This window comes from Artemia franciscana, chromosome 17 (genome assembly GCF_032884065.1).
Source record: "Artemia franciscana chromosome 17, ASM3288406v1, whole genome shotgun sequence".
In the NCBI taxonomy this organism is placed as follows: domain Eukaryota; kingdom Metazoa; phylum Arthropoda; class Branchiopoda; order Anostraca; family Artemiidae; genus Artemia; species Artemia franciscana.
The window spans coordinates 26,409,041-26,424,633 of record NC_088879.1 but is presented as its reverse complement, the minus strand read 5'-3'; the positions used below and the strand labels follow the sequence as shown (position 1 = coordinate 26,424,633).

General features: G+C 36.4%; 1 protein-coding gene across 4 annotated transcripts in view; it reads left to right on the top strand.

The window, feature by feature from the left end:
• LOC136038073 (transient receptor potential channel pyrexia-like) overlaps positions 1-15,593 on the top strand; it is a 53,453-nt gene that overhangs the window by 11,211 nt on the left and 26,649 nt on the right. For 3 of the 4 annotated variants that reach the window (XM_065721060.1, XM_065721061.1, XM_065721063.1), the window contains exon 2: positions 8,799-9,131. In XM_065721060.1, the coding sequence (XP_065577132.1) occupies positions 8,834-9,131 (298 nt within the window). In that variant the 5' untranslated portion in view covers positions 8,799-8,833. Of the gene's footprint in view, positions 1-3,292; positions 3,548-8,798; positions 9,132-15,593 lie in introns of all 4 variants that reach the window. The other variant, XM_065721062.1, reaches the window with a different exon arrangement.

The following is a 15,593-nucleotide window of genomic DNA, read 5'->3' as shown; positions in this document are numbered from 1 at the left end:
ACATATAATTGTCCATGGGAAAAACAATCCGTATTCAGATCTATACCTCATTATTCTAATGATGTGTCCCTGTGTCCCGGTCGTCATTTATATTCCCTGTGTCCCGGTCGTCATTTGTGTCCCGGTGTCCCAGTTTTTAATTTCTCTTTGGGTGTCCCGGTCGTCATTTATATTCCCTGTGTCCCGGTGTCCCGGTCTGTAATTTCTATTCGAACAGTCCCTGTGTCCCTGTCGTCATTTATATATCCCGCCTGTGCCCCCGGCGTCCCCGTTGTAGTTGTGTCCCTGTGTCCCGGTCGTCATTTATATTCCCTGTGTCCCGGTCGTGATTTGTGTCCGGGTGTCCCAGTCTGTAATTCCTCTTTGAGGTTCCCGGTCGTCATTTATATTCCCTGTGTCCCGGTCATCATTTGTGTCCCGGTGTCCCGGTATGTAATTTCATCAGTTGACAAACATGACGTCAGTCGACAAACAACTTCATGACGCATACTGCTCAATCCTTATAATGACGTCCGTCGACAAACATGACGTCAGTCGACACACAAACATGACGTCACTCGACACACACACACACACAGACAACTTATTTTTATATATATAGATGTGTGGCAGTTCGCCAAATTACTAGAAACAGATCCTCAGTCCAAATTAAGGCAAAAGAAGCTTTCTGCAACCTCCTGTTATAAACTATCCCTTCTAACCGCCCAAGCCACTGACTGCTCGCCAACCTAAGCAGTTTGTGTCATGAGAATGGGACTTGGAGGAACGTTGTATATATATATATATATATATATATATATATATATATATATATATATATATATATATATATATAAATTTCATATTGGGACGTGAGGAGCTGTTTAAGCTCTTAGCTCCACTTCCTACTTTGAGGCTCGGAAGACTACGAAAATGGATCATAAATTGCAGTTTTGTGGCATGTTGCTACCTCGATAAGTTTTGAGATATACCAAAGAAAGTTTGAAAATCTAAAAAAAAAAACAGGTAGTTTTTGTTTATTCCAGTTTGTTCTTGAAAGTTTCATTGACCTTGCTCAAAACTTTCCGAATTAGTAGAACTATACTTATAAAAACCTGTTAAAGAAAAAAAGAAATTAAGTAAAATTGAAGAAATTACCTTAAAAAAACAAAGTTTTAAGTTTTAATGTCACTTCTTACTTGCAGTTAAAAAAAACTTGTTTTTTAAATTTAATTTCTGAGTATTTTTGAATTAATGTATGTTTTGATTTTGGCTCACCGCACATGAATAATTAAAACGAAGTTTGCATATTATTTTTTTTGCTAAATAGCTTTCTCATAGTTTTGATTGGACGATTTTGATAAGACAAAGGGACGGGGGAGGAGGCCTAGTTGTCTTCCATTTCTGGTTACTTAAAAATGCAACAAGATTTTTTTATTTTTTACGAACGTTTTTGTTAGTAATAAATATACGTAACTTACGAATTAACTTACGTAATTAACTTTTATATTTGTGTATTTTTATTACGTGTATGAGGGGGTCCGCCCCCTCTTTAATGCCTCGCTCTTTATACTAGAGCTTGAGTTTTGTCCCAATTCTTTAAGAATGTCCTGTGAATGCCGTAGAATAAATATTTGAAACTACTAAAAGTACTTTAGCGTAAAGAGCAAGGAATTGTGGAGGAGACAGACTCTCTTATTTACGCAATATTTTCTGTTTGTTTTAAGTTTTAATGCTGCACATTACTTCCAGTTGAAAAAATTATGTATTTTCTCATTTTTTTTAAATAAAGCTAGAAAATCCTGCGCCCCCTTCATGGAAATTATCTTCCCTCATGATAAATTATTCCATGAAAATATCCTCCCACGTAACCCCCGATACACCCGGACCCAACGCGAAAAATACCCCTGAAAACGTCTTTACACTTCATAATAACCATTACTGTATGTAAATAATGGTCAAAGTTTATTCCATGCAGGCCCTCCCCCGGGGACTGCGGGGGATGAATTCGTTTCCAAAGACATAGTTCTTAGGTTTTCGACTAAGCTGAACGGAATGGCTATTTCAAAATTTTGGTTCGGTGACTTTGGGGGGGGAATAAGCACAGGGGGGGCCTAGGATCCCTCCAATTTTTTGGTCACTTAAAAGGGCACTAGAACTTTGAATTTCCGTTAGAATGAGCCCTTTCGCGACATTCTAGGAACACTGGGTTGATACGATCACCAATGGGGAAAAAACAAACAAATAAACACGCATCGTGATCTGCCTTCTGGCAAAAAATACAAAATTCCACATTTTTGTAGATAGGAGCTTGAAACTTCTACAGTAGGGTTCTCTGATACGCTGAATCTAATAGTGTGATTTTCCTTAGATTCTATGAAATTTAGGGGATGTATCCCCCTATTTTCTAAAATAAGACACATTTTCTCAGGCTCGTAACTTTTGATGGGTAATACTAAACTTGATAAAACTTATGTTTTTGAAATCAGCATTAAAATGCAATTCTTTTGATGTAACTATTGGTATCAAAATTCCGTTTTTTAGAGTTTCGGTTGCTATTGAGCCGGGTCGCTCCTTACTACCGTTCGTTACCTCGAACTGTTTGATGTCCATCTTACTTTCGATGGGCCATACCTCGACATAGGGGGAAGTTCAACATCATCCCTTGGATCGCTTCGGAGTATCCTTTTTTGCCAAAATTTGTTGCTAAAAATACACCATATTCAGCTTCTAGTAGTCCCCCGCCCACCCCAAAGATTATGACCCCTCTGTGCTAATGAAAGGGAGTGAAGTTCATGTCTAGTGGAAGGGTCCAGTGAATGAATTTGTTGTTATATAATTGCTGTATAATTCTGAAATGCATTATAGTTTATAGTAAATGTTCACATTTAGGGGAACGTCAAACCTTCTCCCTCGCTCTTCCACATACGCAAGGGCCTCATTCTCCAGCGATCTTGACGCTATCGGGTCCAGAACATTGTGAAAACTGTTGATTGCGTATTCTATGTTGCATGTGTACAGGACTGCGTGCCTATGACCGTTGATCCAGCTTTTCCTTTGGTGCAGTATGTTCTAAGCTGCGCCTGGTTTGCTTTTATGTCTTCGTTCCCATAGCCTTCAGGGGCCAGCTCCTGAATTCCTAAGGTGTTTGTGTGCTTTATAGGACGGAAACAAGCTTCAGAGAACCTATCTAAAATTTAGGCCAGACAATTCATTTTTTCGAGCTCAATATTGGTTTTAATTGTAGTCAACAAGGTTTTATACTCGATCTCGTTACCACATTTCTTCTTTCATCGGGGCTTTCTTCTTCCAGATGTGTGTCAGAACGTCAATAAATGCACTCAAATCAAATGAGTTGGTGCTTCTTGATGGCATCAGGTTGCATACTTCTAATAACCGCACTAAATTATCTCATAGTCGTGGGCTCGAGATCAAGTCCCAGGATCTTCCTCGATCATCCAAGTTCAAGAACAGAGTGTGCTTGCTAATTAAGATATTTTTGCTAAATCTCACTGGCTATGTTACCGCTTCGAAAGATAACTGACATGGCTCTGATCATGCTTTGCAGGTACGGTTTATGGTTTAAAAACACATTATTTATTTGTTATCACGCACACTTTTATGATTGGCAAGTCCCAAGATCTTCATCGATCATCCAACTCCATATATATATATATATTCAATGAGGAAGCAAAAGGTGTTCTGATGTAAATGAATGACTTAAATCTACAAAATACGCCATCCCACTGCGCAACTATGTGCGTGATGTTTTTGTGGCTGCCAAAGATGGTACACTTTTAGTGTGTGGAGGGGAAGGTCTAATTACATTCCTGCATTAATCTCTTGAAGCTTTTGATTAGACTTATAGGGCCGGTCGAGAAATAAAGAAATTTCTTTATTGACTTGATAGCCTAAGAATTCATCGATTAGACACTTCATAAAGCTTCGAACCAGCCACACCCTCCTTCCAAAATCTTGGATCTATCACTGGCTTCTGATCCATATATTTTGTCTGGAAGTGTCTCACGGTATGATAAATATTAGAGCTGTGTTATACGTAATTTTACCTTGGAATAACTAGAGTTCTAAAAATGACTATGATTGCTTAATGATGTAAACTATATTCAATTAGATTATATCATTATGATTGTCCATTAAATACATTATGATTATACCGGTTATTTGCAATCACTTGTAATTTTTCACCCTTTTTTGATAAGACCACGAATCAAAAGGTAAATTTGGAACCAATGATTCACTTTCCCTCAGCCACCAGGTGTGAATATTATAGTGCCATGCCCCTTTGTACCGTTCATCTTGCTGTTTGTTCCCTTCAAGGTACACATTCGTAAATGTAGCGCATGCCCAGGGTGTAAAGAATTTCTAAAAATAGGTGACCTTACGTTTAGATTTTCTCGATGCTTTTACTATTGTGAGCTTTAGCATTCTTTAGTATTAAGATAATGTGAATGTAACAGAATTTTATTACGCTCCCAACGAAAAACAAATGTTTGAACAAGTTAAGTCAACAGTTACAAAAAGAAAGCAGAAAGCAAATAGAAACCTTAGTAAGTGTAGAAGTTGAACCAGATGGATAAAACAACCTGAAGAGAAGATCTTGACCTTGAGTGGACATCTTTATGTTGCCATAATTTATAAAAATCTGCTTGTATAATTAGTGACCTTCTTTCCCATTGTTAAAAAAAAAACACTCACTGAGGGTAGGCGTGTATGCAGGAATGAATTAGGTAGATGATAAAGGGGAGCACAGATTTGAAAGAAAAAATTGCTGGGAGAAATGGCAGACAATATTGACATTTAGAGAGTGTGGACTGGCCTGAAGCCCCCCCCTACCAAATTCCTTATTTACTGGACTAGAGGGATATTTAGACCGGGGATTTCAAGTGTAACTTAACAAGTGCTAAGTTTTCATGGTCTCAGTTAACCAAATCCCTTCTACTAGAGTATTTTTCTCAACTTTGAAAGGATAAGCCATACTCTTTTATTACGACTAGTAATACCGTGGCTAACCTTAATCACGCTCTGTTCTCTGGTACTAGCTCAAGTTACGAAGCTACTGTATCGAGCAAATGGGTCATGGCGTATAAAGTGGCCATATTTCCATCGGTCTATCATTACCGATGCAAGAGACCGCCCCATGTCGTCTCGCCCCATCTCAGAAATTAAACTGAAAAAAAGGGTTTTTTTAAGTTAAAAAAGCAACAAGTTAATATAAATAAAGAACGTGAGTCCGAATAAATCTGTTAAGTGACATTTTAACGAAGAAAATAATTTCTATGAAACTAAAATTACTTGAAATTTTTGATTTTGTTAAATTTGCGTAGTTTTGAAATACCAAATTTTGATCTGTTTAGGTCCCCCAAAGTTCAGAAGAACGTATCTCTGAACGAACAGTAGATTATTTTCACAGGTGAATTACCAATAAATTCGGTCATGTTTTTGAACTTCTGAAGAAATCGGAAAATTTAATCTCTGAACATAAAAAAAAATTGTGTCCAGGACAAGCTAATATCCAACCGTAATCCGCTCTCAAGCGAATTCATCGATGTTGAACCTAGTTCAATGTCCCATCATGTAGGCTTACAAAATGCTGTCATCAGCAAAAGCGGCCCAATTTGCGAGAGAATCAATTTCAGTCAGAAAGGGATAATCTCCAGAGCTAGAACGTATATTACAGTTTCTTAGCTATTTGAAGTATTCGAAGACGTTTTATTAGCTATGGTCTTTCAAAATAATAATGGTAGGACTCTGGTACGTGCACAGGGGGGGGGCCTTCGGGTCCGGTCCCCCTCTCGCGAAATTTTGTGTAATGTTTAATTTTCCCATGGTTTCTTGGGATTTCTGGCAAAAGTAGGACATTTATTAAGAATCTAGATACATGTATGAAGCCTTTTTTGGGGATTTAACGGCATTCAATTATCCGGTCAAGTCACTGCCCAATTAATAACCCATTTTCTGTCTAACTTTTTACCCTCTTTGAAGTAATTAGCGATTGAACTGATATTTGTTTTTTTATATTATTTTTTTTTTTTTTGGTAAGGAGAGTGCTTTCCACAGCAAAATAGAATTATCCTTGATATTAGGGTGTTTATCCCGCTTTTCAGGATAAAGTACAGCTTTTAATGGATCAATTTTGGAAACTATCATTTTTCATTGAAATAGACGTTTTCCCAGTAGAAGAACTACCCCCCACAGCACCCATATTGCACTGTTAACCCTAAAATTTCCCTTTCAGTGGGATATAATAGATTAATCACTGGTTCTAAATCGTTATGAACATAACCTGAGCCTAAAACGTACTTTTGAGGCTTCAGTCTTCTCCCCCCTATCCGCTACAATACTACAGATTAAAGTTAATCTGTATTTTCCGATATACGTGCTTTTTGCATTTATTTAGTTACTAAATAAAAAATGTGCTACTTTATATCCTGTACGAGCCTAGTAGGACTAAAAGTTTCCTTTTCGATATTGTTTACAATTTTTTTCTCATAAAAAAAATTTGTTATGCCAATTACAGATTCTTGAGGAATTTCATGTGTTTGGGTAACTGATGAATTATAATGAATGAGAGGACATGTGTCTATTGCGTAAATAAGACTCCTTTTAGTCAAGTTTATTCGACCATGTGATTGGGAATAAAAATTATGCATGATGAAGACTAAAAAGCTTTTTCGAATACAAGATTTTAGCTTCCAGAATAAAACCAGACTCGATAAAACTGATAAAGAGCTTCCAAATCAAGCGAGAATGTTTTGTAACGCGTGACCAAAAAATTGACTCGCGTTGAAACCCCAATTTCATTTGTTTTAAATTTTCAAAAGGGATATGCGAATTTAAATAGCGCCACTGCTTGGAAACTTCCAGCTGCTTGACGCAGCTTGTAAAATTCGGTTGATCAGCGACAGTTCCCTCTGATTGCTTGCTCCCTATTGGTCAAAGAACCAACGATATCAATCAGGTGACAATAGTAAATAAAGTGGTGACTATTTTTGAACTGTATTTAGATAGTAGCTTTTTGCATTTATATATACCCATCGGTCGTATGGAGCACTGAGACTTACTGTTGTAGATTGCGAAGCTATGATAGCAGCTTTAGCTATTTATATATATTTACAGGTTCTACAGTCTGTTCAAAATTAAAGCGTCTAGTAAATTTGATGATTTATTGCAATAAAATGTTGAATATTTTTGGCGGATCTCAGAATCATTTTTTTTTTTTTTTTTACAATTTACTGATCGAAACGCCAAAAATCTCTGTTTTTTTTCAGCTTGAGATTATTTCGTTTAAATGCAAAGAGCAAAAACACAGCTTAGATATCGGAGAATTGGAAAATTTGATCTCTGTGACGGTTGAAAGGGTTAATACAAAAAAATATGAATAGCGCGGTAAAACCCCCACGAGTAGTGCGGAATATCTACAATATGGAAAATCTTGTCATTATGACGGCTATGAGAACTAAGGGTTAATAAAAAAAAAATGAATAGCATGGTGATATTCTGCATAATCTGGAAATCGCATATATCTACAATCAAAGAGGTGCATAATCTCTTTATCGATGACATAGGTCACGGAAAAAAGTTTTATGGCAAATTATGAGTTTGGGAAAAGGTCTAAACTATTGGATATGGCTAACTTTTATGCTTTTGAACGTAAGAATTATTCTATCCAGCAATGGTCACATTTCTGTGGCAATTATGATAATTCTATTGCGATAAGCGTTTATAGCCATTTGTTTGCACCTGCCTGTGGCAGTGGTATCAGAACTCCTCGATTCGGATTCCTAGGCAAGTTACTGTTAGTAATCGTATTCGTGTACCCCGTGGTGTTAAGCAAGGTTCTGTTCTTAGTCCAGCAATATTTAATAACTGTATTAGAGACGTTACTCGACAGACTCCGCCATACTTAATTGAGCCATATATTAATGCAAGTCACTTGTCTTATGCCGATGACATTCTTCTCTTGGCTGACAATCTTGGGGTACTCCAAAAGCGCTGTTGATGTTTTTTGCTCCTGAAAGAAATCGGTCTTTCAGTTGCTACTTCCAAAACCGAGTTTCTTGTCTTTGGACTGGAGATCGCCTCCAATGATACAATCCAAGTTGGTCCCGCCACAATCTCATCTCCCAGTTCATTTAGGTATTTAGGTCTTCCATTTAGAACTTCAATTAGATCCACTGGAAAGCTTATAATTGCTTCTTTGAAAGAGAAACTATGAAAATCTTATGGTCTTCTCGCCAGTCCTTACTAGCGGTGCTCGTCTTCGTTTCAGGGCCCTTTATCCAGGAAATGTCATGGATGGTTGGGAGCAAGCCATTCCGTGGCACAAGTAATCTCTTTCTGTGGGTGCTTGATTATGCAGGCCTATCTTAGTTTTGACAAGATTTTTGAAGACGCTTTTCAGGGGGATAGACTGGGGTCGGGATGTAGGGGGAGTAAACTTGGGTATGGGGGAAGTTGTTCCCTTGCCCTGTAGCAAAAAATGCCCCTGATTTAATTTAAAATTTGAAACAACTGAGAAAACAAGATTTTTCAAGAATTTGCTGACTATCAAATATCATATTCAACAGGTGGCGCACGCTGCGTGTTGCAAAATACGCCATAATTGAAACAGGTTTGGCTTTGTAGAAATGTACCACTTATTTGAACGAGTGGCACCACCAAGGATGTTCAAAATGTCCATCAAATGGTAAAGCATTGGGAATCTCCGAAATTGTTTCCGTCCACTCAATATTGTGGAATGATGTATTATTGTTTTCTTGATTTTTTTTTTTTTTTTTTTAGATTTTCTTCTTTTTTAGTTGATACTGCCTGAGTGACCACGATCATATCAACTATGTCATTCATACAAGCAAAAAACAGTAAAGTGAAAAAAAACTCTAGAATGGAGCTGCTACCAATCCATCTGCAAGATCAAGACACTACTAAGAAGACGAAGAAGGTAGCATTTAATCACTGGGGCTTTCCTAAAGGAAAGTCAGAACATGAAGATGACTCTGATTGCGAATCGTTATTCACTTATTCAACTATAAGTAGAAAAACAACTATACGACGGAACAGGTCTGTTGCGTCATTTAGTTTATGCGAAGGTGACTTAAATGGATTGTTTTCTGTCTCAGTGGAATCAGAGAAAGGTATTTTTTTTACTGATTGCAGAGGGGTGAATTCTCTTAGAATAAAACAAATTCTGATCCAAAGGAAAGAATAGATTCATCTATACAAACGATATGAAAAACCCTATGTTTGAAATCATGCATATCTCCTGGTTGTAACTTATATTAAGATTTAGACGTAGGGTTGCTATTACAATAAGTTTTAAACACTGAAACGTCTCAGCATACAAAAAGTAAATAAAATTACCGTTTTCACCCAATAAAGCATTGCGTTTGCCATTGATCAACTCCCTCGTGCCGATTATAAATTACGCAATTTTGTCTATCCATTTGGCTGTACAACTGACCAAAGTTTAAGAAAGTACTTGTAAGGCAGAACCATTTAAAAGAGAAATAAGGGAATCTCAGTGCCCTTGCCTTTTCAATTAAATTCTAAGATCACAATGGTGAAACCTGACAGTAGCTAAAAAAAACTTGAGACAGTCCTCCTCAGCGTCCTTAGTTGAAAATGACTAAAAATATAGACTGAAACCTAGGAAATAAAATAACTAGATACCTGAAAAATAAATTTGAGCATTCTTCACACATGAAGTTCAAAACGGTGACTGAAGAAACATCACATATATTGGTGTGATTTTAATCATTCATTTTTTGCAGTTCATGTGAGTAGTATCCCCACAGGCACTTTAACAACAACAGCCCTATCCCTACCTTTAAAGAGAGTCATATACCGACATTCTCACGACAACCAGCAGGTGTATGTTATGTCATAGGGAATGTTTTCTAAGAGATGCAGTTACATTTTGCTTAATAGTCTCTTTGATTTTTTACTATAAACTTCAGGCAGAGCATCAAATCCGTATTATCGTGATTTTTACGTCATAGTTTCTCTGATTCAAAGAAAATAACCTTTAGGGGTCCCGCAAAATCAAGCTCTTTCCTCGTTATGTTTAAAAGCTCGCAAGGGTCTTGCCTCTAGTAAGGGCATGGTCCTTACATCATCCCGATACTTTCATGCCTTACCGCCATTTTGTGTCAGCAAACAAGAGATTTTTGCCGCCATTTTCTATGAGTAGATGTGCCATGGAGTCTAGACATCTATTGATTTTTATGGAACAAAGCTTTGTTGGTGTGCCGCTATTTACAGGAAACAGAAACGTCACGTGGTGCGCTATTATTCTAACGGGAACCGAGTGATTCCCTTTGTTCCCGGGGGATATTAGAACAGGTATTGAACGACCTTCTTCATCAGTCTTGCATAAGATTTTGAGAGTGACATATCAAGCTTTTCTAAAATGGGTGAAACTCTGGGTATGGCTTCTTTATGCACCTGCCAAAGACTCTGATGCAATTGGACATTTCTTTCAAATCCCCCATATTAGTCTGGTTTTGAATGACGGTAAAAGCGCTATGGGACCTGCTATTATTTTTCAATGTGTCTTTCAAGATTTCGGTTGTGAATTAATATTAAAAAAACACTTGAGGAACTGTAAGCGTTATGTATACCAGTCCATGGAGACAGTTTTGGGGGGACAATGCCATCTCATGGTTTAATAACTTTGAAAATCATCTCCTGGAGAGTAACAAGGTGGAATTAGACATCGAGAACAAACTTATGAATGTTTGCCATCCATTAAGATCGAATCTTGTTAAAGAAGACGAAGCCATTGCAGTTTCTTTTGCTCACGCACAAAGAGACTTAAGTAATATCATGCAATTAGTAGAGGTATTTGAGACATTGGATGGGGAAGATTGTGTAGGTGCGACTATGGTTGCGCCTATTAAAACAACTGATAAGTCAATTTCACGGAAACGTTAAGTAAATTATCCAATAACTCTGACACCAGAAGACAAGTTGGCAGTTTTAATAAAGATATTTGTTGGGTGTGTAAGAAAACTTTTGTTTAGTTTAGTCGTGAAATGTCTGTCCGCGACCATGATCATTTAAGTAATTCAATTTTATCGAGAGGGAGTAACTTTTGGGAGTTGGCCTACAAATCTTAATTTAAACGTTTAACAGCAATATTTTTTACCGGTTTACCTGTACAATTCCATCTATGATTTGAAAGTCACATTACCAGTGATTGCAGGTTTGAAGAAAGGTGACATTGAGGATATTGCATGGGTAGATGGGTCTTTTTCATAAAATATCATACCCAAATCATCTAACAAGCTGCTGCTCTTCGAATGCAAATGGAACACATGTAAATAATAATACGTACCTCAATAAAATCTGTTTTTAAATTCCTATATATTTTCCCAATATCCCTAAGCCAATTGATTCAAACACAAAAAGTGATGATTTTAATAGCTTGCCCCTCCTTAAACAGCAGTTTCCATATGATGACAAGTATTGTTTATTAATATATAAGGGCATATGTCCGTGGTGCTATAACTACATCTCGAGGCTTCGTGAGAAAAAACTGCCACCCATCGAAGCTTTTTATAATTCAATTCATAATTGTCAATGCACCATTGCCGACTATGGACTTTCTCAGAGGGTTTGGGTAAGGAAGGGTGTAAGAATGGGGAGAATTATTGTAAAATTTACCAGGCAAGTGATGTATTGCCACTGCTGGATATTGTCTGTAAAAGCACGGGCAAAATTTACGATGAATTTGTGGGTTGGATTTAGGGTATTATTTTTCAACTCTTCATCCAGTGATGGATTTAATTCTAACAATCAGTGATGGAACAATATTTCTGATTACCGAAGTAGATCAGCACTTATTTGTAGAAACATTTATGCGGAGTGGGTATGTTTTTCACGAGGATCGTCTCCTGGGAACTATCCAAACTGGACAAAGCATCGGCAAAAGTCGAATGTAGTTTCCTTGGATATGAACTCACTTCATCTGTCGGCAATGTCTCACTGCTCTTTGTCGTGTAGAAATTAGAAATAGCTGGACAGTTCTGTTGCTCCAATTTTCCTCGAGATTTCAGCTGTCGAGGAAAATAGACCACAAGGAGGGTTTTAAGAAATTGCTGTTGAAATACGAATGGAACTTAATAACTCGGAAGGACTTTGTTTTGCCATGCATAAACAGACCGTTGCCTAGGGATTCATTGTGTCCCTATAAGGGACACAATGCGAATCTGCAGGGGGTATGCACCGGACACCTTCAAAACGAAGGTTATTGCCGACCTTCACCCGAAGCAGAATATTCATATACATCACGTTCTTTTTTGGCGGATACTGGCAAACAGTTTCAAGGTTACAAAGCTTCTTACAGCCTTCAGTTCGATCAGAAGCTGTATATGAACAGGTTTATTGACACCTTTGCCAGTAGAAGATTTCAAATAAAGACCAAGGTTGAATAAGAAATATTTCAACTCATTTTAAATTTAGCCTTCAATAAGATGTGCTCTTGAGCAAAGATAAATGATAAATGATAAATTTTCTTGAGCAAAGTGGAAGATCTATATTCAAAATGGAAAGTGAGTACAAGCTCTACCAACGAAAAATTGTGGTTTTCATGCACTATTACATTTCATTTTTTTTTGTTACGGATATAGTGAATTTATTAGCATTTATGGTGACAATCCTCGATTTAACTACTTTCTAGTTGAAATGCTCTTTCTTACCTTTATAATATAAATTTCAGTGCTCTAATAGTTAAATGCTTTAAAATGATATGAATTTGCTTATTAATAAAATTTGTATGTACAAAACTGTGTCCTTTAGGTTTTTTCTTGCACGAATAGCTAGCCATCGTTGGTGATAAGTGGCGGCAGCTCGTTGGGACTCAAGGGGTATCCATCTTGACATGCAAAGTCAGGGTCTTATTTTCTACAATATAACATAGCTTTGTTTTATCATATATTGCTGTAAAGGCAATATTACTATTTTGATTCATATTTTAAAATTCACGTGTTTCAATTTGTTTATTTGAAGCAATGTCACACACAAAGTTTTCACATGAAAAATCACTTTCTGTAAAAGCCAAATAAATGTCAGTAGTTTTAAAATCATATTAGCCAGTATCTTAACAGTAGTCTCCTAAAATCCAAACTCTCTTAATATTCCAGCAATTTAAGCAAAGACTAGGTAGTCAACAATTCAAATCATTGACTTCAATATATTTCATTTATGCATTTAATGCACCTTGGAAGCTTTGTCAATGCATTATATTCACTTTTGCTGCAAAGCATGACTGCTCTTGCGACTTGAATTTGCTCAACGATATTGCTTATCTTGTCCCATTCGAGGGTTAGCTGGCAACTTCTCGTGGTTTTCAGTGCAGCGTTAGGCACTCTAGGTTTCATTTCGCCTTTGCTATTGCCTTCAATGTCCAAGAGAATAAAAGCATCCATTACTAAATCCATGTCCATAAATCCAAATCATTGCATATCCTCGATGTTCACACTCTTAAACTCTTTTTCAGTACTAAAGCAAATTAAACAACTCACGTGTTGTTGACATTCAAAACCTGTTTTGGCAGATTATAAAGCTCACCGGAACCAAAACTAGTCAAGCACAATTTCGTCACCCATACCTGTAAATATTGGACCACGATCATTTTTTCTTACAACCGGGACTGTACCGCCTTACCAACGGCCTCTAAAAAGTCCTATTAACAAGCAAAAGTAAACACTCTTTATCATGTAACTTCTCAAACCCTATGACGTAACAAGCAAAGGGATCTTGATTTTACCGGACACCTGAAGGTTTTTTTCGAAATCAGATAAACTATGGCGTGAAAATCTTGGTAATCCTGATTTGGTGCCCCCTGAAGTTTTTTTAAAGAATCATAGACACTATTCAGTAACATGCACCTATGTCTCCTAGAAAACATTCCCAATGGTGTAACATGCGCCTGCTGGCTGTCGTCGGACGGACAGGATAGGGCTCTCATTAAAAGCAGGGGTAGGGCTATTGTGTTATGGCGGGACAGGGCTCTCGTTGATGTGCCTATGAGGATACTACTCATGTGTAAATTTAGCTCTTTATTTGGCTCTCGCTTTTGAGATTGGCATTTTCATTTAATTCCGTAGACTTCAGTCAATATTTTTGTTCCTTATTATTCCTAATTTTCCTCCTAAGTTGTCTTTTTAGATTGAACTACGAACATATAGCAAATTACTATTAAACTAGGAATGGAAATGTTAATTGTTTTCCTAACATTGTTAACTGAAGGTATTTTCTGTTTTCGCTTATTCTGAAAAAAATCTAAGAAAAATGTCTCAATTATCGCTTACGCTAGGTTTTGGCTAAGAATTTTTTTTGTCATAAAAAAGCAAGGTATTCTGAAATTTTTTCCAAATTTCAGAAAAAAAATCCTCTTGAGGAGACACTAAAGCTGTGAATCCTTGTCTAATCCAAACAATTTCCTTAATAATACTGAACAAAGCTAATTCTTTACTAGGATTTATGCATATTGAGGAGGTATAGGGGTTTATTTGTTATTGGAATTCGAATATCTTTCTCAGAGCTTCAGATTCCATTGCAACCAAACAATGCTAGAATCGACAACTTAGCTTATCTCTTATCTGCATTCTGGTTGGTCAATTTTCAGGAATAGCTTGGAAAATACACCAGTAGAAAACGGTATAAGACTTTTTACAAATTAAAATTCAAACACAATAAACACATTTTAATATTACAACCTTCAATTTAAAGTCTCAACAACTGCTTAGACGAAACAAAAATGGCTTCCTATATAAAAATTTCAAGAAAATTCAAGTGGTAGTAAAATCTCAAATTGGGCTAAAAATGACACTACATGACGGATAAATATTTTTTTTTAGTTTCTATTTATTAGTCTGAGCACTGCATCTATATTAGGGTTGTGATTTAACTTTATTTGATTTGAAGTGAACATGTATCATGTCAAGGTATTTTAGTTATTGAGCAGGTTTTCTGCATTTACGTTTTTCTTTTTTTTCATAGCATGATAATCAGAAAAAAGCATGAACACTTCTTCCACCATTGCCGTTTAACCCTCAAAAGGATTGTTTACATATACCCGATAGATTCTCGTAGGTGAAGAAAGTCGCTTATAACTTCAACAAATGTGATTTATTTAGTTGTTTGTTTTTTTTTACGGGAATTTCCTTATTTGCTTTGCGATACTAAACTCTCCACTTTAGTGGGATAAAATGTAAAATTTTGTCAAACTGACAGAGGATATTGCAATTACTAAAAAAAAAAAAAAAAAAAAAAAAAAAAAAAAAAAAAAAAAAAAAAAAAAAAAAAATTTAATGCTTCAATCTTGGCTACTAGTAAGTGATGGAAAATAATATTAAACATATCAAGATAAATCCTCGATAAAAAAGAGAAAGAAAGGAGCGAAAGATTGTGCAAGATGGAATTGTGTTCAAAGCTATTTAAAACAAGCCCATATGAATCAATCATGTTATTCTCAATATGGGAAAAGCCGCAATGTTTTACCTCGCCAAACACGTTTTATTCTTCTGAGAATTGTAGACATTTGTTTTATTTTTTTTTCAAACATGGAAGTATGAACCAAGAAAACCAAATTG